The 26,378-nt window shown below is 35.9% G+C and overlaps 1 protein-coding gene across 9 annotated transcripts in view; it reads left to right on the plus strand.

The window, feature by feature from the left end:
• VTI1A (vesicle transport through interaction with t-SNAREs 1A) overlaps positions 1-26,378 on the plus strand; it is a 276,673-nt gene that overhangs the window by 57,686 nt on the left and 192,609 nt on the right. For 7 of the 9 annotated variants that reach the window (XM_054205295.1, XM_054205294.1, XM_054205298.1 and 4 more), the window contains exons 5-6: positions 6,017-6,037; positions 10,907-10,991. In XM_054205295.1, coding sequence (XP_054061270.1) covers positions 6,017-6,037; positions 10,907-10,991 — 106 coding nt within the window. The remainder of the gene's footprint in view (positions 1-6,016; positions 6,038-10,906; positions 10,992-26,378) is intronic. The other 2 variants (XM_054205296.1, XM_054205299.1) reach the window with 1 other exon arrangement.

A 26,378-nucleotide genomic window follows, 5' to 3' on the forward strand; every position in this document is an offset into this window, starting at 1 on the left:
GGCAGGCAAAACAAATGAAAGTGCGCTCTCAGAATTAGGCAGTACCCCACTCAGTTTCCTTGTGTGATTCCTTCCCTAAACAGATTTTTCCTCTCCTTGTAGCAAAAACACAAGTTGTACTAATAAAAGCATGCTTTCATGATGCATGGCGTACTAGAATGCAGAGTGCTATCCATCTCTTTTAATGAAGGAAAGCTTGATAATCCTGAGGCTTTTTTAAAATCTTGCACCCGTATTGTTGTTCCACAACTACGGTGAGGATCCTGCTAGACTACTGAAAATTATAAAGGAAACACTATAGTCAGGGGACTTTGACCCACCTGTTAATATTTCTTTTGGTGCTGAAACTTGTTTGACAAGCTCTGTTTGAAAGCAGAATGTTTCTTTTCTTTTTGAAAATCATGTCAGCTGTAATAAAAGTTGTGCATTTTGAGTTAGAAGTTAGTTGAAAGTTTTCTTAAATATCAGATTTTCTCTTCTGACCAGAAAGAATTTAGATTATTTTGGTAGTGAAAGTGAAAATTGTTTAAACGTTTACTTGATAAATGCAATATTAAGTAAGAAAAGAGATCAGAACCATGTTCTGAAATTTTTAGTATCTTCTACCCTCAATATAAGCTCAGTTTCACTAAGGATAGAAAAAAAGAAAGACTTGGAGACTTATCCCAGTACAATGAATTTTCAAACACAGACCACTTAAGCCTTAACGTTATACACTAATTTAAATGTGCTGTGTAAGTTTTAAACTCTATAATAGACTTTTACATACATTACTGATATACTGTATCCTGTGTATAATTTCATTAGACATAAGACTGTAGTAGACTGTATAGCAGCTCAAATATCTATGTGAAGAGGTAAATTTAAATTATATTAATCTTCATATTTATATATTATAGCGAGGGGGGATTCCAAAATTTGAATAGAATAAGGAGGGATTTTTACCCCTAAATAACGAATTTATGGAAAGGATGATTTTACGGAAAAGAGTTTCACAGTCTGCATGTCATGATTGTACACTCAGTCCTGTGAAAGTGTTAAGATTCTCATTTTACTTCTTTTAAGGTGCTGCTATTTCTTCTTTTAAGGTGCTGCTATTTTTACATTTCAAGAAAAAATTGTGCGAATTCAGACATAAAAGGGCAATTGTGATAAGAAGCTTTACTTATAACAGAATATCTTATGTGTAGGGATGAGATAAAATATTTTATTTTCACTTTTTAAGGAATGGTTAAATAACTAGTTCACATGTGCACTTTTTATGAGTTGTGATCTTTTTTCTAAACTTGGTGGAAGAAACATGATCTCATCTCAAGGAACCAAATGATACCTTCAGCCTTTTGTCAACATGATTTTTTTCTTCCAAATTACGACTTCTTAGATGGAAGAAAATTTTGTCTGGTAAAGAGTTTTATGTGGTAATCAAGATCCTTTTCTATAACCCAACTTGAAATTGTTACCCCTATACTTTTGAAAGTTCTGAATTCCTTTCTTTTCTTCCTTGAAAAATGTTATGAAATATCACCATAAAGGAGTCATCTAATTTCTTTTAAATATGTGAGTGCCAGTATTTTTAAAAAATATTATTTATTGTGTTGTTGCATTAATCAATTTCTCAATATCTTATTCTTATGAAATATCATTATTTATATTTGGACTTATCTTATATGCACGTAGTTATGGGTACAAGCAGTTAGTGCAAAAACTTCCATCTGATGTTGAGCTTATCAGAATGTACAGCTGTCCACATCAAGTGTAAGGTTTGGGTACTTAACTATATAGCGAACACGTTATATCGACGTATTTAACTCAGTAACTCCAGGTCTAGTACACTTTCACTACTATACATTACTATATCAATAGAAAACTTGGACTAGATGATGACAGGATGCTCAGGTATAACTTACAGCCACATAAAATATTTGAAGATGTTTCAAATTCTTGCTTTCATTACGTCTGATGGAAATAAATACGGGTATATGGACTGACCCTCACGCTTTTACTTTTACTTCTCAATCAGTTTGGATTAAGTTAAATTAGTTCAACCAAAAAAACAGTGGGTTTGTTTTCCCCCATTAAGTTACCAAACTGCGAAAGGGCAGATGAAAGATTCCTCTTCTGACAGAGTTGCCGTTGAAAAAAGTTGCCAGCTCAGAATCGCTCCTGTACCAATACACAAATATTGGTGAAATATATCAATAGAAATGCTGAAAATCTGGTTAGACTGGGGTATTATTCAAAGGAAATAAGAGATATGAGCTGCACGTTTTAGGTGTGGTCTTTGTCATCATGCTAAACTTTTGCATAATGTTTCTGGTGGAGAGAGAAGACAAAAGGAAGTTAATGTATACTGGCTAGTATGACCATATTAAATATCTAGAACATTTGGGGCACTATGAGAAAAATAAACCATTTGGAGCATTTCTTTATTCAACTTCTGTTTTTTTTCAGTTTGAGTTTCAAAGGTACAATTACAGCAAACCACAGCCAAGTTAAAGGCTGTAATGAATAGGGTCATAGGTATGAGTTTCCAGTTGTTGTCCCAAGAAGAAAGACTGAAGTACAAAGAGCAGATTGAAGAATTAGCAAATGATGATTTATCTCTTGTCGTCTTCTTCGTTTTTCCAAAATGCCTTCCATAAGTAGCAGTCATCATGTGTAGATGACAACTTAGGATGCAGTGGGCTTATAACAATTATACCAAGATTTAACTAATTTTACCAGATAAAGCATATAGAACCTTTTTTTAATAAGTTGTAAGAATTATACAATTCTGCTATTGAGAGTTTCTTTTGAAATAAATGCATCTTTGTTTAATGAGATAAGTAGCAATATAGCACTCTTAATGCGCTTAGGGTTTAATAAAGTCATTGCTTAGTATACGTTAATTTCTTCTTCATTTGAATCGTGTGAATGTAGTCAGCGGAGGCACATCGAGGCTGAGAATCAGGAGACATCCCTTCTCACATTAAAAAAAGGCACCTCACAGCCCCAAACCCCAGGCCCTACTGTGTGCATTGGGTTGTTATTTCTTTTGCAGGAGTGGTCTTAAACAGGCTCTGTGGCTTTCAAGTTTTATTTGTCATTCTGACCACCACAGTTTATCGAATGCCTTGAAAGTCTGGAGTTTTTCAGTGCGATGATACACTACTTCAAGTTGTGGCTTCACTTTAATAGTCATAGAACTTTTTCATGTAGCGATTCTTATGTTTTTTAGAAAGTATATGTTGAGTTAAATCAGAAATGCTTCTCGACCAAAATAATGTCAGGTACAGTATTGCCAACTTTCTTGAAATACAACAGTATTCCCTTCTCTTTCGCAACTATGTTCATTAATAAGTTTAAATAAATTTACATTAGGTTAAACTGCGTGTCCGTATACACATACACTGCATATGTGATTTGTGGTGAACGAATATTTTGTGGCTACTTAATTTCTGACTACAAAGTTCTGATAATATTAGATTTGGGCTTGCTGTGCATAAAGTGTGTCAAACTTCAGCTACAGACCAGGGGGTGAAGTTGGTCAATTTAATTCCCCAAGATCTAAAGAAGGTCGGTATCATTTCATATAGCCCTGGCAGAGCAGATCATTACCAGACACAAATCTGTTCGTTACATGCCGAGGGTTTATAGCAAAATAAATAGACTGTCATCATAAGTTCAGAAAATTGTGTGTTCGACCCACGATAATGTGTAAAGGGCGTTTAATAGAGTTCAGCATTTATTCGTTATCTATATGCGGACAGAGACGGCGGTAGCGTTATCAGCTTTTTAAAAAAAATTCGGTAGTTTTCTGTGTCACGTGATGTGCCTCAGACACACACACACACACACGCGCACGCACACACCCCATCTCGCTCTCTGCGGCGCAGTTTTGATTTTAGTCACAGCAGAAGGCTTAGCCACAAGAGATTCCACTGGTTCAAACCAGCGTAAACCAGATATTTTTTTTTTTTAGCCTACAAAGGAACAGATTACCTCTTGTATCGAATTCTGTATTGCAAAAAAAAAAAAAAAAAAAGAAAAAAGAAAAAAATCTTTGTTTCAAAAATATGCTGATTATCATAACCTAAAATGGTGGCTGCACACGGCTTAGTGCTGTTTACAGTTGAGCAGTAAACATAATAAAAATGTTTCAAAATAGAAAAGTAAAGGTAACACGTTTTCATCAAGAGCATTGTTAAATGGGGGAAAAATACATCTTTTGTTAATTTGAATGAATATCTTTCAGCCAATGTTAAAAAAAACCAAAACCCTCTCCCATTACTTAGCTTAGCTGCAAATCCCATGCAGAGCTTAAATTCAGCCATGCAGCACAAACCAGATAGAACATTTTTGTTTGAGACCTATTGAAAAAACAAATGTGCAGCATTTTAAATCTCTCATTGATTATAGCAGGGTGGCATGCCCAAACGGGCTCTATTGCGGGAGAGTAGTTTTAAACTTTGGCCCTTTAAGTATCATAGTCAACTGAAGAATGGTGGCCTCAGAAAGAAAAGATAGCTATGTGATCAACTCCCAGATCGTCTCTTTCTAAAGAGCCTTAATGTTTGCCTTTTTGGGGAAAAAAGGGGGGGAAGATCTGGAGAAAGAGACCAATTTATGATAGGCCAAGCACTTGAATTTAAGCGCCGGTTTGGCGGACAATGCAGTTTTCTTTATAGCAAATTCTAGCAAAGTTCCTTTGGCTGCATACTGAAGAGCCGTTTTGGTTTAAGTCTGTGTAGTAGTAGCCCTCCTAATTACATCTCGTTAGAGTCTCGTTGTCTGTTTTGGGAACGGGGTGAGGAATACGTTCAGTTTTAGCCGAGCCATATGAAACAATAGAGAATAATGGAGGTTCTTTTGTTTCCTTCATGCTGGCGAGACTTTATTAGTAGTAAACATTCTCAGCTTACACAAGTGTTGAAAATTAGTGTTATGAAACTGTAGGTGAAGTATCAGCATAAACTGAGATAATGATGTAGCTGTTGTAATTTCGAATTCAACTGGAATCGGTGAGAGAACTGTAATTTTTTCATAAAGAGCCACCCTTATACAGACATTTGTTGTGAGTAATTATATGTTTTGTTCCAGTACAAATAATTTATCTCTCTCTCTAAGGGGAGAGCTTATTACAACATAGCTTGATAATCAGGCTGGGGTTTTATTTAGTTTTATAGTAAACCTGCCAGAGCAATATTATTAATAGTGTTAGATTGTGTTGATTTGCAAACATAAATTGATAAATATTAATGTATATACTATATAAGTATACACACACACACAATGTGTTATATATACAAACACTGTGTAGTGGTCTGGGATTAAGAACCTGGAATGGGTCTTTTCTGAGGGAAATGTGTTTCATGTTGTTCCCTATTCCTTTGTCTATTTTTAAATATGCTATGCAATAAATCATAATTCTGAGCCATTTAACTAAGCTGATGCTTTTTTTTTATTTAACTGGAAAAAACCCTCTGTATGAGGTTCAATAATAAAATTAGATAATATAGTCACATTAGACCTCAGGTGTATAAAAATTGAACTACCGGTTACATACTATAAAGATGCAGTCATCTATTAATAAGTTAGATCTGCTAGTAAAATAAGAAATCAGTTGTCACAACTGAAATATACAGAAAACATTCTGAAAACTTGTATATACAAAACCACTTCAGCTGTACAATCTTCGAAGAGAGGAATAGTAAACTTGTTTTTTTCTTTATAATATAGACTTCTATGAAGTCATTCCCCTTTATTTCATGATGGTGTCTTAGATGTGGTTTAAAAGAGAATTTCACACTATTCTCTTTGTTTAATGTGACAGTGTGAGAAAGTGATCTTTATTCGTTCAAAAAACTCTGCATGTAGTCTATGTTTAGGTTCTTTTAATGTGTTTGTCTGTGATTTTTAAATGCTAAACATGTAAACAGATAAATTGTCAATGTTAATTCTGTATCCTGTCACACAACTGATCTTTCTTTCCTGCCATTTCTTTCCTTTTTATCTTTTTTGTGCGTTCATGTTGCAGTTGATAAAATTACGTGAAGAGGTGAGTACTTTCTTGCTTTTTGTTGTCTAGCTTTCCCTTTAAAGCTGAGTTTCTAAATCTGAAGTAGATCTTTTTGTTCATTGTTGCAGGGAAATCTACACAAAGCAAAAATATTGATTACATTGCTTTAAAATATTCACTGTTGTGCCTCTTTTTCCCTAATAATTGTATACTTACATAGGAATCTCTAGATCAAACCTTAGAAATTAACGTTCTTTGATAGTGGAAATTTTTTTTAAAGGCACTAGAAAAAGAAGGAAAAAACCCCACCGTATTATTTGATCTCTGCTAGAATACCATGATCAAATCAGGTACAGTAATAATCGTGTTTGCATCACAAAATCTTTGATAGGGTAAATACATTTATACACTGGTATTGAAAGTGAAAGCACTGCTTTGGTAAAAACCTGTGCTGAAACACTGTAAAAATTACACAGTATTTCACAATGTTTTGAGTTTGGTGTGAGGTATTCAAGTAGCTTATGTATTATATTGGATATTGTATACCCACTGAAAATACAGTACAGGTAGACCTACGCACACATATCAATATTTATTATTTATTTGTGAGTGCTGTAGATCTGTAGGTGTAACACTAGAGATCAGTATTCCAGAACACCCTTCTTCCAGTTGTAAAATGACTCATAAATATTTAGAGAGAGAAGCCTGTTTTAATGGCCAGTTTCTCAAATGTTTCAGAATATTTTCTGAAATTAATCTCCTCTGTTACTTACTGCTGTAGCAAAGCAGGTATCTGAACTGCTTTTTTTTATTATTTCCCAATAGCCGCCAAAAAGAAGGTCTCGGTAAAGTCAAGATTGCTTATAGGTCACATTTCTGAAGGGTTTCGTATGGAGAGTTTGAAGCAATGAAGTATTTGAATAAATATGTTTAGAAGCACGAGTATTTTAACATCACATATTTGTCTGGTATCTTCTTTTTGAAACGTGTGTGCCCAGACATGTCAGTAATGAATACTGAGCTCTGCAGGAAAGGATTTGTAAGTTTTAGAAATGGTGATGACAAAGAATTGTAAAGTAACCAGATTAAGGACAATTACAGAGAGTTCTTAAAAACAGTAAGATATTTGTGATATAAAGATTCTTTCACTAGTTCCCTGAATGCTTTATTTTTTTCCCTCTTCTTGTGGAGTTAATATGTTAAAGCTACAGGGTAAAACAGTTAACAAAAAAAAAATTAAACAAAATAAACATGTAACCACATGAAAGCCCTCCCACCACTGCTGAGCTCCCCTCCCCAGTAGTCCCAGGATTCAAACAGATGACAATGTTGGTGCGTGGGTTTGTATAGCCTGATTTCTGAGATTGTTCAGAAGAACAAGGTTCATTTGCTCATCCCTTTACAACACCTGCACGTCTGCGCCTCTGCTTTTGTAAAAGAATGTAGTAGGATCATTTTTGCTTGCAAACATAGATTATGGTTTTATAAAAATAAAGATTCCTATTTTGTAAATTTACTCTGAGAATTCAATCAGATAGAAAGAACAAAGCTGCTACTTAACTGCTCTTCTTTTTGAAATAGCTATGAAGGCAAATAAAAAAATTCAGGATGTTGTTGCAAAGGGCTGCAACTTGGGAGCTATATTGAACTCAGTCATACCTTTTGGAGCTTATAAATCCTCCTTCTTAGCCACCTAAAAATTTTGACATTGCTTCTGTTGATTTCCTTTTTTGCTTTTTCTTGCTGGCCTCATAAGTTACTTTTTCCTCTCTCTGCTTTTTGCAAAAGCAAATGGAACTAAATAAAAGGTTTTATTATTTTGTCTAGATCAAAATTGTACAGGTAGATTTAAACAGGTACATTTAAAAAACAATTGTTAGCATTCCGTTCTCTGCATTTAGGTGCCCACGATGTGTTGGCTAGGTTGCAATTGCAATGGTATTTTTATACCCAATGCAAAACGCACATTAAAGTTTAAATGAAGGCTAGTACGGTGACTCAGGCATAATTCTTAACTCGTCACATAGTGAAACATCAAGGCATCCCCAATTATAGTTCTCCTAAGGAGGTATGAACTGATCTTAAAAGAAATTGTGGTTTGCCATACTGTTTGTTAATAAAACCTGCGCTTCCTCTCATTACAGGGCTCTATTCTAGCACACTTGCTGTACACAGGCTTCCATGGAGGCCGTGTCGCTCTGTCTTTTGAGCTCCTGAGATCTCAGTTTGAATCCAGCCCACATGGAATGACTAAATCTCTAGCGATAGCATGCCACTTTGCAAAACTTCCTAATATAACTCTGGATAGAAGCTGTGTCTCAAGCTGCAAGACGCACTGAATCACCTCACTACCCACTTCGCAGAGAGCAGGGTGACTGTGGGAGAAGGAGTTTGGGGAGGGCTGGGAAGCAGTTGAAAGCATCCGCTGCTACTGTAGGGCATTGATTTAATGACTAAAGGTGGGGGGCGCGGGCTCCAAAACCAAACAATGTAAATAACACCACCCTTTATAATAAAAAGTAGCTTTCATTATATAGTGGCTTGGGTGGAAAGGTTCTGAAACCAGGTAAGAAACAGCTCTGAGTTAATGTTAGCCCCTAGTTCACAGGGCTTTTAATATTCTAATTGCTTGCAGTAAGACTGAACTGAACTGTAGGCTTATCATTTACTTTTTAGATTAAATGGGGCTTATATAGGGTATAAAAATATACAGTTAAATGCTAATTCTTTCTGTTGGGTAGCTCTTCCACATTGTAATGTGAAATCTGATTATTTCCCTCCTCTGCCTTAACATAGCAGGATAGCCTTTTCATTTCCAGTATGCCACTACAGCGCTATACATCTGTTCTGTAATTATAATGTTCTACTCCTTATGCTCACTCCCGGCCTGTGGCGTGGTGGTTTTTTTTTTAAAGTATCTCCACTCCAACTTTTAGGATTCTTGCCTTCTGAACTCCTTCTTTATATCCTCCCCCTCTTTTCTCTTCTACTTTTCTTTCTTGAGAGACATCTATGTAATAGTGTCAGGTTTTTGATGTTTTTTACGAAGTTTAAAATATTTAATGCTAGTTGCTCTTAATATCATTCAGGGAGGGCAGTATTTGGAGAAAGGCACTGCAGTCTTACGTTTGGGTTTTTTTTTCCTTCTAATGGGCAATAGAGAGGAACCAGCAGATGTTATGAAAAGGTGTCTTTTAAAAAAATTAAGCAAAATTAACACTAATTATCTAGATTGACCGTGAGTCCTAAGAACATGCACCACTGTAGTTGCTGTCGTGATTTCAATCACAGCATTGTAACTTATGGTTTTAAATTTTATTAAGTGCTTGTGCTGATTTATTTTTTTTTCTTGGTGGCCTGTCCCCCATGAATGCAAAAGGCTTTTTTGCAATTTACTCTTAACCTATCCACTGTGTATTAGACAACTCTATTAATTATTATAGACTGTTATTGCAGCTTTCCTGACCTTCACATTGGGTCCTATCTGTGCTGATCTAAATGCATTGTTTTAATGATTTCCAAAAAAAAAAAAAAAAAAAAGAGAGGAAAAAAAAAAAGAAAAAATTCAAGGCAAGCTTTGATGTGGCTTTAGCTGCCTCGATCGTCTGGCCGCATCTCAGAGATGTGTCACCTATGCCGGGAGGGAATAGGGAAATCACGTTTTGAATGGTAATGATAACATACTAATCACTTCCTTTCTTTGAAGATAGAAGCGAGATATTCTGTCAGCATCCCTGGCTGCTAGAGCTTGGAGGCACTGGTCTAGGTGTATTAGCTTAAGTGTGCATGTCAATACAGCTTGCATCTCCCAAGATCCATAGGGGCTCATTAGAGCAAGGTAGATCGTTTCGGTAGACAGCCACTCAGATAATATGTATGGCACCTCCTTTTTTTATTATTATTAGAAAGCATTGCTTCAATTTTTAAATGACATCTGTCAACAAGGCAAAGTTGCAGGAAATATTTTTTGACAAATATACAAAGTGTTGTTTTTGGGTAAAGGGGTGCTCGGAAAGGTGATTGTGATTACTTTACCCTAGTGATTACTGGGGGGTGAAGGGCGTTCTATTTTTTGTTGGCTCGATTAGAGCAAGTCTACGATCAAACTTCCAAAAGAAATGAGCTTACATGTTGAAATATTGGTATTATGGATGGAGAATAAACTAATGAAAATAATAATTTCACTTTTTTACTATTACAGACTCCCCAGGTGAAAATGTATTGGAAGATGCATTTTTACTAGACTTTATTGTTATCTCATAAATGGGCAAATGACTTCTCTGGAAAAATATCTTGTACCTGCGTGTGTGTATATTATTTATATATTCGTATATATATTTAGGCATAAGAGATGTAAATCAAGAAACCAGTGTTTTGTTTCTACATCTTTTTACATCAAACAGTCTGAAGAATATTCATGCTGTTCAGTATTCTGTATGAATAGCTCGTTGTTTTTATCACCTCACTTGAGTAGTACACATAAAGGAAATACATCCTGTGCTGAAAATTAAGTTCATGTTAAAAACTACCACTTGGATTTAAAGTGATGGTTTCATCAAACTGCAGTTGAATAGAAATCATGGGTGCTTGCATACATGTGTCACAGGGAAATCGATTTTGGAAATGCTCTTCAGACAGGTTTCCCATATAATAGTCACATTCTGTTTTGTGAGTTCATGTAATAAGAGTGAAGCACGTATTCCATGTTTCAAAACAAAAATGATTGGTACACATAATTATGATTGATCAGAGAACCTGCCCCTTCCAGTGGTCCTTGTAACAGGCTCTTCCGTAAAATATATGTGGATGTTTTTATGTTTTGGAATATGAAAGCACAATTAAAAAAGGGGGGAGAACATTGTAGACTGCTGCCTGATTTTTTTTTTTTCTCTCTCTTTTCTTTTTCAGAGGGCACATCTGCTCGATAACACAGAGAGGCTGGAAAGGTCATCTCGGAGACTAGAGGCTGGATACCAAATAGCAGTGGAAACCGGTAAGAATTCTGAGAGTGAGCAAATTGTCTTGCTTATGCACAGCAGTCTTCACAACACATGACATTTCAGGGAAACTTCAAAGGCGAAACAGAGACAGCAGCCCGAGATGTGGTTTACATATTGGGGAGACAATTGGGAGCTTATTTGCGCTTATCTTTTTTCAAGTTAAAAGGCATGACATCTACTGAAAACAGTTCCTGAGGTTTAAAAGTATACATCTGAAAAGAGATGGAATACTTTGTCTAAATTCTACATTTGTCTTAATATGCAGTTACATGTTGTCAGTTTACCCACCCGCAATGATTGCTAGCACACACTGCAGACTCCAGTTGTTTTTGTCTTTTACTTTTATTCATATATGTAAAAAAATCTTTTTAATAAATTTATAAGATATTAACTACAGATGATATATAACAAGGTTATCAGCTCAATTTTCTTGCAATCAGTTCAGTGACTGATTATGCAGCTGTTTCTGTGCAATGAAAGAAGTAAACAAACCATACCCCAAAATATACGGATGGAATAAAATTAAGGGAGAAAGCTAAATTGAGGCTCAGTTATTGAATTACTGGGGTTTTTTTGTTGACTGCAACTTTTCGGTTGGTATTTTCAAAATGTTTTTACTAAGTTTTAGCTATTTATAGTGGATTTTTTTTTTAAACCAGCAATAGTTAAGCCTCCAAAGTCTAATCCCCTTAAATAAAGCTTGTGCAAAGTTACAGAAAGTTTCAGAAAATGTATGTTTGAGCAGTGAAGTAATTTTCTGGCAGAGAGTACCAATTAATTGATATATTCCAATATCTTTTTACAATTCAAGCCTTATTTAAGAGGTAAATTAAGTTGAACCCTCATAGAGTTAAATATGGCTATGCAAAATGAATGGTGTTACTGAAGTGCCTGCATTTTAATTATTCTGGGCTTAGTGCTGTGCACAGTCCTGAGATGGATGGATGGATGGATGGAATGTATGGTGTAGATTTTGGAGGAGACAAGGAGAATTAAGTCTCTTATTCCAGAGTACAAAACGTTAGTACAGATGGACATATGATAACAATTAAGTTTACTTTCCTGCAGATTTTCAGGTCTGTTCTATCAATGGTCATAACTTTTTTTTTTTTTAAGAAGGACTATTTTAAACTGGTCAAAAATGGTCCCTGATCTGCTTTAGTTGAGCCTGGATCTTTCACAAAGAAACAGTATATAAAAATTTAGATTAATCCTTTTGGGGAAGAGATATCTTATATCCTTTCTTACTCTGTGTGGAATTTATTTCATAGAGATGATGATCATGTTAACTTCCATTGCATATCTCCATGGTGATCTCTGAGAAATACGGTTGGAGTGCAAATGTATATTTATATGGAAAGGGTGTCTTTCGGTATCAAAACCAAGTGAAACTGCATTGAATTCCATAGTCACACTAATTCACCCCATCTTTGTGTCCGTCTCTACTTTTCATCTTGAGTAGTGGTATGTATATATAGTTCTTGTCCCGTAAACTCTGTGAAGACTAGTAGTGTAGCAATATTATATGACATATTAATATTTAATAATTTGGAGGAGATGACTTTGGAAATATTAACTTCATTGTAATGTAGATTTTTGCAGAAATTTTTTATGGAAACAGAGTAATTATATTTAGTTCCTGGCATGGATCGTGATGATTCTGAGTGAATTTAGATTAATTCAGTGCAATGAAAGAACTTACGTGTGGAGTTACCGTATGATTGTTCTGTGCTGAGGTGTCATAATAAAATAAAATAGTCCATTTTGGAGTTTCAATTTGTCATTGAGTTGACTCCTCAGACCCTGTCTTGCGTTGATTATCACTTTTGTTGCGTAAAGATCTTCTACACAGCACTGATGAGGCCACATCTGGAGTGCTGTTTCCAGGTCTGACATTGGAAAGACGTTGACTTACTGGAGTGAGTCCAGCAAAGGGCTATGAAGAGCATTAAGGGCCTGGAACATCTTTCATGTGAGCAGAAGCTGAGAAAGCTGACACTGTTCAATCTGGAGAAAAGAAGGCTCAGGGGTAGTTTATCGATGTGTTTAAATAGCTGATGGGATGGAATGAAGAAGACGGAGCTAGGCTCTTCTCGGTATTGCCCAGTGACAGGAAAAGAGGCAATGGGCACAAATTAAAATCTGTGAAATTCCATCAGAACACAAGAAAAGAATTTTTTACTGTGGGAATGGTCAAACACTGAAGCAGGTAGCCCAAAGCGATTGTAGAGTCTCTATCTGTGAAGATATTCAAAATCCAGGTGGTCACGGTCCTGGCTGTAGGTGACCCTGCTTGAGCAGGGTGGTCGACTAGATGATCTCAGGAAGTCCCTTCCCACCTCAGCCATTCTGTGATTCTGCGAGGAAGGAGGAGGAGGTGGAGGTGACAACCTTAAGAATCTATTCTACTTTATTTATGTGGTGTCTTTTCACAATTATGGATATGCATGTTGCTTATTGTAATGAAGCTGGATGATTTTCACCTCTGGAATAAGTCACATTTGAGTCTTTCTTATTACCTTAATCAGCAAAAAATACATATACTATTTTAACCTGCCCCTGTGATCATCTAAGGATTAATCTGACATCACATAACTAATTTAATGCAATTTAACATTACCATTCCTGAAACATACCATGATAAATTGGAAGCTTTTTTCCTGTTTGCATCTCTAAATTGATAAGCCCTTTCATCTTATGTACAGTTGTTCATACAAGCCGAGATCTGTTGGAAGGTCTGACTTCCTTCTTTGAGCGGTGCCATTGATTCATGGGCTTTAGTGGTGTCTGAACAGGATGCCACTTGTGTCACCATCTCTGAGACACAATCCAACACTGACTGTCAGGCTTTCATAGTTTGGTGGCTATCAGTTGTTGATACTGAGGGTGCTTAAATCTATGCAGAAACCTCCTGAAGGACTAAGCAAAGACTTCCGTATCTGGCAACCCGTTCCATAGTACTCGTCGCCTACTGTAAAAAGAAGAATGTTATTCTAAATATTCAAAGGAGCATGTTGCAAAATTTAACAGGCATTTGGGTAGCTGATTTGGTAGACCAGTAACTTCATCAGAGCATTTGCGTTTTAATTGCTTGAGTTGTATGTCACAAAACATGAAGGAAAGCTCTCAGGACATACATGGAAGCCATGGGCTGTTTGAATCTTGAAGGTTTCAGTTGTTTGTACCAGGTAGGGGAAGTTTTAATAATGGCTGGTAATACTGCAACATGTACTCATCTGCTTTTTTTTTTTAAATCAAAATATTGTTTTGAAAAGTATTTCTTATTGTTATTTTTCTGGGTTTATGTTATCATCTGCTTTGCTGGTAAGGAACAGACAGGCAAGTTTAAAGCCTCCTTAGTAGGCATTTCCAACACCACTCATTACTTATGATGCTAGAGTTCAGTATTCTTAATTTCAGATCATTTAATCTGACCATATAGCCTCAGAATACAAGAAAGATTGTAAAAATGCATGAAAATTGCTGGTTTCAATTGACAGGAGAGTCTGTTGAATTAGTCCTGATTAATCACAAAATTCTTCCTGTTTTGGAGGGGGAGATTTCTTAATTCCATTCCCCGTGCTGGGATTTCCACAGCATCAAATTGAATTCTAGACCTTCCTTATTTTGTCTGCATAGTGTAGCGTAGTAAGGTATCCCCTTGTTTGTCGAGTGTTTATGTTTGCTCAGACATTTTGAATGAGGAATAGTTCAAAATGCTTCATTCATCTTGAGAGATAAAATTGGCTGGCAAATGTAAAACACCGTCAAGGAGAAGAAGAGCAAACCTTGTTGTAGGGGACCATTGTAATCTTCTGTTGAACTGCTTTTGTTAAGTTTTTCTCAACTGCCAGATACTTTCTAGGGAAAAAAAAATCCTGATGTTTATATTATATAGACTTCACCTTGTTTCGTGACAACGTAAGAGAGAGATCCAACCATTGAATGCTGGCCAGGCTTTCATGGCAAAACTACGTTGCAGATGTTTATTTTTATTTTTTTTTCCCCTCATGAACCTTAGATATTTCTATAGCTTTCAGTACGTGTAATTTGAGAACAAGTGTTAAGCTTGCCTCTGTGAGTGATGATTATTGGATATTATGCTGTGGTTCTCAATCTCTCTGAAATATCTGTGCTACTAGAAGAGTTTGTAGTTTGTGAGTAATAGATCTCGTCTTTGCACTGAATCTTAAAATTTTGTCTTGGGTTCTGTTCTTATATTCCTTTTGTAATATACAAACACGGTGTTTTAAAGAAAAAAAATCAAAGGAAGAAAAACTCTTGTTCCATTTACAGAAAATCCTTCTGAATCCAAACTTTAGATTGCTTAAAATGTTTTTTCCAGTCCTCCTTACTCTTCGGGAATCCCAGGAATATGTAATCCTGAAACAGTTAAAGGAGAAATATCTCTGAGCACAAGACACAACGGCTTATTTCCCACCCTTTTGTGACACGAATAATTCTCAATACTAAGGGATCCAAGCAAATTTCAGTGCCTTCCACCTGTTGTAATGAACTATGGTCAAAGCTCCCTTTAGGACTCAGCCATACATCTATAATGTAACATCGTGGTAGCCTAGCTGACAGGCAGATGGTCCGACTTGCCCCAAAGTATTGGCAGCCTTCTGGGTGGAAAGCAAATGAGAATCTCATTAGACAAAGAGGTGTGTTTACTTCTGTATGAAATAATAGTAGTTATCATCTTATCTGGGTGTAGAGTTGAGTGAAAGTACAGTGAAAGGATCAGTGAAAGCATGTTAAGAAATATTTATAGGGGGCTCAGGAGGTTCTCTGCCTGTAGCATGAATAAGGAACTATTTTAAAACAACTCCAGTAGGTGTCTTGCCAGATGTGAGTAATGGAATTTGAGGTACTAGCACGTTGTCCACAGCAGTATGCCACAGGTTTGGGTTCCCAATTCCTTTAGTAATGGAACAACTGGAACCTCAAGCACCTGCCCTGAAGGACCTTCTCCCTCCGTATTTCATGGGGTGGTTGTGCTGTTCTGTTGTCATAAATGAGATGCACACTAGAGCTGACATAAAATAGGTGAAATTCCATAAAAATGAAAATCCATGTATCCACTAAACTGATTCCATTCCATTCTGGTTGCAAGAGCTGGAGGTTGGCTTTTCAGGTAGACAATATAGTAAGTGTTGCTATGATCAAACTAAAAAATATATTGACTCTAATAGCCAATGTTAATTTAACAAAATAACAAACCCTAATTTTTATACATGTAGGGCTGCATTAGACTGGTGGAAAGGGTGTTGCTTCTTTTGTGTTGTAATTTTGTACACTTAGTAATTTGCTTGCATTAGTTAATATCACTTGGACCTTCACGCCCCTGTTCCATCTTTAGGTGCATGCATATTCCATTACCTTTGAGGCCCAAATAACTAAGAGTATGGAAATGGAAACCAAGTTTTGAAAATCAGGACCTTGCTTGTAGTGCCCCTTGCTTTAAATAAAAAAGTCTATTCCTGTCCCAGGTATTTACAGTTAATATCCACCTGTTTCATCTCTAATGAATTATTCATGCATGTATATGTGAATACTGTATATAAGCCATTTCATTAGAGAAAGAGAGCTTCTGAGTTCTGGAGCATATACCAATACCTCCTCCTCAGGTATTTCTTTGATATGCCAGAACATCTTTCTACTGAAATCTTAATCCAAAGTTTCTACAGTGAAATGAGTTTTTATGCAGTTTCCAATCACCATCAGAGAGAGCTTTTTCATGATCCCTGTTTCTTCTGCTACCAACGGCATTTCATGTTTCATACATAATTTTTTTCTTTGCTGGCTGATTTCTATTAAAATCTGTTTATTGTTTCAGAAATTCATTTTGAAGTGACATATTGCATTCCTGCATCTCTAAGCCCTCTGCCCTTCTTCGTAGTCTGGGCTTTAAAGTGGGGAGGAGGAAGAAATAGGGAGAAATTTTTGTTTCTGAGGGTGTCAGGCCTCAGGAGTATCCCAGCTGCATGGTCATAGGGGTGAAACATGTTCGGAGAGCACTGCTGCCTTGTAACAAACAGTCAGAAGCAGCATCGAGAGGGTGTGGAGAGACCAAACTACTCAGTTTCCATTCCTGAGTGTGCAGTTGTTGATACCAACAACGTGCTTTTTACACCTTCAGTTTGAATATTGCTTGCTGGTTTGTTGCTTGTCTAGTCACCGAGCTGCTCCCTCCGGCTTTCTCTCTGTCACCTCCTCTCTCCTGGCCCTCCCGTCGTCCTCCCCTCCCTCTTGCCAGCCTTCCCAGCCCTGACCTTCCTAATTCTTGCTCCAATTTTCTCATTGATACTTCGTCTCTATGCAGATACTCCTGTACATATCACACCATTCCCATTTTCCTTAGCTCTGTGTTTCCTCTTAAAGATTTGGTTCAACAGCAGAATGAGCCGTGCATGGTTGTGGTCATGAAAAGTTTACCCGGTAACCCACCTGACCTTGTCTAGTAGTGTTTAACGTCTGTTCCCTCTGTGTTTGTCTGTGTTGTCTCAAATACAGGATATAGGTTTGAGTATATTCATATATTTGCAAATATATAAAGTGCTTACCATAAACTAAGGAAATGATGAATTTTCGTTATTTCAGTGCTGTCCTCTAACTGCTTCAGAGTACCAAAAGAAAAATACTTTTCCAACTACTTTTTTTGAAGAGACGAGAAAAACTTATTTTGTAGAGTTTTTCACAGTCTATGCAGTATTGTAAGACCATTTCTGTTAAAACCTTATCTTTTGGGTACTCAGCACCTTTCAACTAGAATTCCAATAAAACGAATGCTTATCTTTCACCTCAGTAGGTTTGGGATTATACCATTAATGCAGCAAATAAGGAATTTCAAATCTGTTCAGTAGTACAGATTTGCGAAGGTATAGTAGGAAAAATAGCGAACCAAATTTGGCCATTTTGTCCCCTGTTCTAGAAGCAGTCACAGGTTATTTTAATGTTCACTAATGTGCAGGAGTTCATTGTTGTGCTACCTCTCGTGGGACAGCTCAACTTCAGTCTTTTTAGGAACTGGCATCCAGTTGAAGTAAGACTGGAGTTTAAGACTGATTTTTTGGGTGAACAAGAAGTTGCAACAACTTGTTAAAGATACTGTGTTATATGTAATAAAAACATAGTTTTCGGATTGTGAATTTTTATTCTGTGATAGAATTATGGAAACATTTTGTTTCAGATACCAGAAACTTTATGCCTAAGTACTTCCCATGCGCATTCCAGACAATTAATCATATAGGCTGAAATCTGTATGTATTTTCACAAATACCTTGCACTTGCCATAGAATACCTGCGAATGATATTAATATTGAATTATAAACTGAACTTGGACAATAACTTCTAAAATATTATTTTACAAGCACTGTGTTGGACCACCTCTACTGTGTAGACTGTTCTACAGCAAATAACCTCTTACTGAATCTCTGAAAACAGCATTTAAGCGTAATCTTCTTTGGTGCTGGCCCTCTTTCTTTAAGGTATTTACTGGTATAAGATGATGTTTATTGATGAAGGTATTTATTGTAGCTTATTCCTAAGTCTGTAGCAAAGCTTTTGAAGACTTGTCCTAATAAAAATGTGAAGATTTCAAGTCATGTGGTTATATTTTTTGGTCTTAAGTTACACTACCTGCTTCCTTCAATTTTGAAATTATTTAGCCTCAGGGAAGTTTCCCCCCGTAATAACATTTTGGTGTGTGTTGTTCAGTTCTGAGCAGGTAACGCAAATAAAATGAAGAAAGATAAAAAGTGGCCTTTGTTTCTAGCATTCCGAGTAAACTCTACAAACTACTTTGATTTGGTGAAGGGGTAATGGAAAAAGCCACCAGTTTGTCTTTCCTCCATATCTACCTACCTACCTACCTACCTACCTACCTACCTACCTACCTACCTACCTACCTACCTATCTATCTATCTATCTATCTATCTATCTATCTATCTATCTCTATATTTCCTCTTTCCTTATCTGCACAACACTCTCAGCCACCCATGCTTAGGTGTCACTGAGAGATGTCAGAATTTTATCTAACATACTCTGGTTGTCTTTTAAAGTCCAGACAACCCATTACGATAGGTGGACAAAGAACGTGAAGTCATGCCTATAGCAAGGAGATGTTCAGCTTGTGTTGACCAGAGAAACTCTCTCGATCAGGTTTCATATTCTCCCTGAGAAAAATGAACTGTAAAGAACCTATCCAGAAACTTTCAGATTGTTGGGAACTGCTGATTAGTCTTTAATGGGTAGAATTCAAATCCTGATAAATTGTCTCTAGACACTCTTCCCTTCTGCCCATGATTTCTTCTTTTCCTCCTGTCGTATACCACAACAACTTCTTTTGAACTTTCACCACATGAAGTGATTTGATTCCAAGTGGTACCGGCTTGGCCATGACAGTCAGTCTGTTACCTTTAACAGAGCACCACTGAATAGAATTGCAAGTCCACCTTTTGACCTTCAAATATATTAATGCCCTGCTAATTAAATGTCTTCATTTGGTGATTTTGTTGTCCCCAGAACATAAGTGGTGTAATTCATAAAAAATAAGACTTTGGTGAGTTGTTATTTTGGGTGCCTAAGTAACAATGTGGTTTTCAGTAGTTTTTAACAGACTTTTCACTACATGGGCACGGTTGAATTTGCACAGCATGAAGTCTTGTTGGGCAAAGACTCTTTGTATACAACTTACATCAAGGAGAAAAGTTGATGAGCTTAGACTTGACAAAATAAAATACACCCTAAGTGGTTTTTTTGTATTTTTTGTTTGAAGCCTTCTACCTCTACTTCCTGTCAGGCTAACAGTGTTTTCCTCCAATTGCGCTAAAGAACAAAGTTTAACATTAAAAAATTTATTTGTATTGAACATACTTTTCTAGGTAAAGTCAATATCAAAAGAGTTTTCATGGTAGATCATCTTTCAAGTGCAGTATTTTGCCCTTTTACAACTTAGGACTGAAGAGTCATAGTTACACAAATACCTTTTATTTTTCTGTAGAATTATGGGGGGAGAAAAGCTCAAACTTCTGTCCTGAAGTGAGACATAGAAGCAGATGATTGAAAAACATTGTTCTCACCCTGGTATGGACCGACTGAAGAGTAGCTTGTCTAGATATTGTTTCTTCATCTAGTTAAGTCATAACATAGTATTTTATGCTAATGATTTCACTACGTTGCTTATAAAAATATATTTTCTCCTGTAAGTTCTGGCATTTGTAGTCCAAAAAATTATCAAAATGTTGCATGTGCGAACATGCGAGTTTGATGAGTACTGAACTTTATGGAAACTTAGTTCAGTCTCAGTTGAAATGTCTGCTTGTGTAATGTGTGTCAGGTGAGGACGTAACCTCTGATTTATGCCAGTAATACTGACCATCCAAGTCTCTCTTTTTAAATCAAAACTTTGTTGTTTTTCAGTTATGTTTTGTTTGTACTGTCCCACTTTTGAACAAATAGGCTTATCTTGGCCTAATAGCCTGTGATATTAATTTTGCTTGATTACTAAGTAGATACATAAATGATAAAATTGAAATTAATGCCATTTTTACAGAAAGAGACAGGATTTGAATGTAGGAAGCTCTTTATTGTCTAGCTTGATTTCACGTCAGAGTGAGTTCAACTGCTGATCTGCGGTACCAGTCTTCTTTCTGAACTAGCACAATGGTTTTCTTTGAGTTTGAGGTTTTTTTCTTCTTTCTTTGAGCCTTGTTTTGAGAAACTACTGCTAGTTATTTTCTACCAGCTGTTGTAAGGAATTGTAGACCCACAAAATTGTTTTTAATGGCTTTTTAAACCACAATTTCACAATTTTATATCAGTCTGTTATAGGCCACTTACACACAACCGTCCATTCTTGTTTCTCTACATCTTTTCGTGGCTCAAGATTACCTTTTTGTTTTCTTTGTAGTAACTTATCTAGTTCGATGGAGGGTACTTCTACAGGTTGTGTGATTTTTGTGTTCCTTCCATATTTTGCCAACTCTTCCCACCCTCCTAATTTCAAGCATCAGCTGTGTATCACCCTATGATTGTTTTTCTGCCATTTGCTAATATTTACCTCATATTACTTCACTAGCTTCAAAAATGTAAGTGTAAAACTTTACATGAAATTTTATACTCTTGGCCTAATCATGACAATTGCAATAAATGTTCGTGGTTGTAAACATGCCCAGTTATTGGTAGAGCATAAATATTTACACATTGAATTACAATTGTGTGTGTGCACGTGCATTCGTGTACATTCTGGGAGGGGAGGTTGTCTGTTTTGCTTAGTACATGTCCAAAAAGGTTTGCAAGATAAGAAATTGTTTCCGTGAGTGAGGCCAAGCTCAGTGTAATGATGTCTGAATCTAGGTATCAGGAGCAGCTAATTGTTCTGGTTTGCATTTTTGTGAAATAAATCACACAATTTACATTATGTATCTTGCAAAGATAAACATTGGTGCAAAGGTAATCTCTTACATCTGCTTGGCTGGTCTCTACTATGATGAACTTTTCCATATTTTATGGCCTCTGTGACTCTATAAATGTGAAGATTTTGGAAAGTGATCATGTATTTGAGGATTTGGTTCCTGTTTAGCCCCCTTGCAGGATCTAGTCAGACAACATGCAAAACAGTTAGATGAGGAGGATTGTTCAGTCTTTACTTTTTTCATTTTTTCACCTGGATGCAAGAATTCTATGTCTTTATTAAATGTGTCTTGATAGTATTAATCTGATTTTTATAATCAAGTGTTGTAAGATTTCCATATGTTGAATGTCTTGGCACTTGACTGCTACAATAATTGGCTGGAATGCCATCTAGAGAAGTTTTGTGAAAATGACTGATGATATTTGCGTTACTCTGTATGTAAGTGCTTTTGCCATTTTACTGCCTTGTTTTTCAGTAGTGAAATACTGAGTAGAGAAGTGTTAAGAAAGAAATGTAGATACCACATTAATTTGTTTTTTCATTACTTTAATTTTTAAAGTTTAACCGCTTTCAATTTTAGGGTGAGGATATATTTTAAATCCAGTCCAGAAACTGTGGTATTTTATTAAATGAGTTTTAAATGGTGAGTCAGAGTCTTGTTCAAAAGTTAATGAGTCAAGTGGAGGGGGTTTTATGCATACACCATAAAATATTCTACAAAACAGAAATTCTAGCATCAGCATAAGCTTTATAAATGTCATGTACTAGATTAAGTATTTACCATAAGTACTTATAATAAATGTTAATTTTAACACTGTCCCTAATTTTTGTCGTTCCAGTTTATTGTGCTGAAAAGCTATTGTCTTAATTATATTAGATTTTAAATAACTCAGCAGATGCAGAAAAAAATGTTACCTTCTTGGGCTGGTTCATGCTGAGTTAAGAAGTAGATTAATTGTTATAAAATGAGCAAGTCTGCTCGGCTGTTTTAAGTTCATATAAAAGTGGGACAGGATGAAACTTAATTCAGTAAAAAAATATTCAGGATGAAGTGTAGTAAGTTATGGAACTGCAGTTAGGATTTTTTTTCTTTTTCTCAATTAATTAAGCAGGTAAGGTACCTAAATCGGATGGAAGAAAGAGATACTTGATTATAGACCTGCTTTACCATTTTCTGAAGTGTAGGCAGTTAACTCCATCTTTGGAGACAACACATATAAATACTTCTGAAATTCTGGGCCACAGAAATGGAAATGACACTAAATTTGTGGAATGAATTCATTGTTTGTAAATGTAAAATATGCTTGGGTAAACTTTCTTGTTTTCTCCATGTTGATGACATTTTTTTTAGTTGTTTTATTCAGCTACTAAACAGCCAAATAATGTTTTCAACCTCCTTTTTCCAAGAAAGTTGCTTCAAATTCAAAATTTTTAAAAAACAAACCACAAAAATAATAAGAATATTCTGTAAGCTACACAGCCCCTAAAGAAATATATGGAGGAATGGCATATCCTCCTGACTACTCAGAAAGGACAAAATTGAGTTTGAAATGTTTTCCTTTGGTGGAAATTGCCATGTTTTAATGGCTATGCAAACAGAGTCAGTGTTTCATTACAAAAATAATTTAAATTGGTGGTTCAAAATAAGATTGACTGCAGTTATTTAATTGTAGGTTTTTCATTCTAAATTAAATCAAATGTTGGTTTCTGTATGTTTGTAAAGAGAAATGCTTACTATTTTACTTCATTTTCTTCTTAGATAGTTACTTGCATAGTCATATTTCTTAAAACATTTTAAAAACTTAGACCATTCATAATAAACAAGATCTTTTATTCATCTGTAATGCTCTGCATAACACACTTGCACCACTACTATGTTTTGGTAGCAAATGAATGTTTGAACATTTACCTTGTAAATTTATGGAATTTGAAGCAAAATTTTGATACGGGCAGGTAAAATATTGAATTAACGCTGGAAATAGCTTTATATTGTCTGCTGTTGTGTTGAATCTTCGCTTCCTCAAATACTCGAAGAAAGATAGTATTGCCAAAAACCAGATGACCTGTATTTTCGCTCATACCTACAACACAGATCTTGAGTCTGAGTATTATCAGGTCTGTACAATTTGTGGACTCTCAGTCTTTCTGTTACAGCTTATTCATGCATACAGTAACATTTTCTGCTTTGCATAATGGTAAAAAGTTCTTGAATTGTAAAGTTCTGCAAATGTGCTGAGTATTACTAAAGTTTCTAGTAAATACTAGCCATTTTAAATGCTTGCCAGTAGTGCGGACACTGTGCCTTGTTTGTGATGTAAGTTTAATAGTGTCTCTTCATTCACACAAATATAATTCTTAGAAATCTAATATGTAACTTCCATATTTTGAGATGTGACGTTATTAACCATTTGCTATAATGGAATATCTGGCTGCAAAAATACCTGTATGCTCTTGACATTTCCTGAAATTTATTTCCTTCCCAGTCATTTTCCAGGAGTACGCTAGAGCTTCATTGGTATTTGCCTGTGTAAATTATCAGGAGACTAATTGCTCACTTCTGATTTTTCTTTGGACATGTGAATGCTATAAATCAGAAGAAAACTTACAAGAGCCCAATCCAGAGTTCATTGAAGGCAGTAGGAAAGATTCTCTTGATTTTGCTGGAGATCACATTGGAAAGAATGAGGCATAAGAAAAATCAGAAAGTCCACAACTGTTATTTGGCTCCTTTTCTTATGAGCTTTATTTTAATTAGGGAAAATATGTTAATGTCCACTTGGTATTGGGTAGCTTCTAAAATGAATTCGTTTTTGGTGTTGTGGAATAACACCATGAATGACCATTCTGTGCTTGGGAGACATTAAGTTCAGAATTGAAGACACAGTTCATGAAGCCAGTGCTTCTAGATTAATATAAGGTTTTGAGTGTTTGAAAACTGTTTGAAAATGATCCAAGTAGACTATTCTTAACTTGTAATGTTTTGGGGGTTTTATATCGTGTCAAATACAGTGCTTTCTTATCTCCAAAGATTAAATTTGCCCATTTTGCCTATGTAATATTTATATATGGACAGGAAATAGAAGTCAGTATCCAGATTTGTTGACCCCTGAGATATAATATTGACCTCAGTGAGTATTAACTTCTCAGATCAATAAATGCTGTTATTGACCTCAAAGAAAAATCAATAGCAGCTTGTTAATTTGCAAACTATGACTGCAAGAAAATGGTACACATTTTGTTCTTTATTATCACCTATTTATATCTGTATTTTAACGCCTTCAGTATTTCCACCTAGAGATCATCATGTCAAAACATTTCAATCCCGGCTGTTAGAAGGTTGGGGAGACAGGCCTTATACATTATGGAATAATTGATGAGCAGTACATGTTATTTCCCGTATCTCGTGAAAATAATAACCTGAACAGTTGTATATCACCTGTGTTGTTTCGCTTTTTTGGGTAGTCCAGTTCATTTCATTTCATTTCCTCTGGTGTGCTTCATCAAAACATTGCATAAAAGTCCTATATTTTAGCTGCCAAAAGAACATTTCTACATGAATAATAAGGGGGATGAAAGACTGACTACTGGAAACGAGGAGACTGAAAGTGATCACTATAAAAATCATAATTAATATACAGTACGTTTTTCCTATTTGCATAAGGATGACAGTTTTCTAGGCAAGAAACTGCTCTTCAGCAGGCTGAAATATAACTGTATGACTATTTAGTTGTAGAAAAAAGTTTTAAATGACAAAGTATTGGTGGAGAGGTGTTGTTTTGTATCATAGCAGGTTTTGTATATAAACACTGAAATGTCAGGTTTTACATAGTTTGAAATGTCTAAAAAATGCCTATTGCTGAAATTCAAATGTCATAACAGTTCTTCTGCATATATATCACTTTGATATTTAAACTTAAAAACCTCATAAATGATTTAATATTACTTTGGCCTTGTTATGATCTGACTGCCAAAAAAGGCAGAGGCTGATTTTTATCTGGTCTGGAGAGTAGTGTTTTCATTCACAGAAGACAAAGCACAAGTCTGTCAGCCTTTTACAGTCATTAATTCTGTCTGATACATCTGCAGTGATCTTGGCGAACTGATTGCTACATTTAGAAAACTTTTCCTTCATTAAATGACAGCGTGAGACGTATTCACATGCGAAAATAAGGCAATAGTTTAATTTTTACAATAACTGAAGCGGCTGCAGGTTTTTTGCCAGTTTGATGGCTATACGGTTTTGTCCTTTAGTATCATGACCTCCCAGAAGTTCGTTTGTGCGTCCATGTTATCCTCTTCAGAGTCAATGATATTATACTCATTCTGTAGATATACCAAAGTATAATGAGGTTAAATTAAAGAAAAAAAAAAAGGCAGTAACAAGCTCGATTAATTTCTGAGGTTCAGTCAAACAATGCTGGTGCAGATCTGGAAAGATGTTTGTGGTGATTATGCGTTTTTTTCTGTCTTACAGAAGTCGAGAATGATCCTTGTATCTATAAGTCTGTGTAGAAATCCCAAGCAGAGGAACAGTTTTCCTGCTTGACATTTTGAGTCACCTTTGAGTAACCAGGGAGTTTGGACCCTTCTAGAAAAGTCCAAACAGAAATGATGTGGAGGGTGGCAAATCTGGGGAGGGTGGAAAGTTCATAGTCCCACTACAGGAGCAGAGAGATCATATCAGTCTTGTATTTTAAAATTACCTCTTTTCAGCCCACAAATTGCACCCAGCTATTCAAAGTGCCAAATTGTCTGTGGTCTAACAGAATTTTAGTGCCAGAACTGGGAATAAAGTCTGGGGCAACCAGACAAACTCTTAAGTAAGTGTGAGGCAAATATGGCTCCTTGCCTCTGCAAACCACTTATTTCTCAATCTATAAGTTACCTAGTCTGCTCAGGAACACTGTGCTACAGTGCCTGGATCTCAAGGATCTTGTCCTTGACCAGTGCCCTGGTCTCAGGA

This window comes from Rissa tridactyla, chromosome 6 (assembly GCF_028500815.1).
Source record: "Rissa tridactyla isolate bRisTri1 chromosome 6, bRisTri1.patW.cur.20221130, whole genome shotgun sequence".
NCBI classification, from domain to species: domain Eukaryota; kingdom Metazoa; phylum Chordata; class Aves; order Charadriiformes; family Laridae; genus Rissa; species Rissa tridactyla.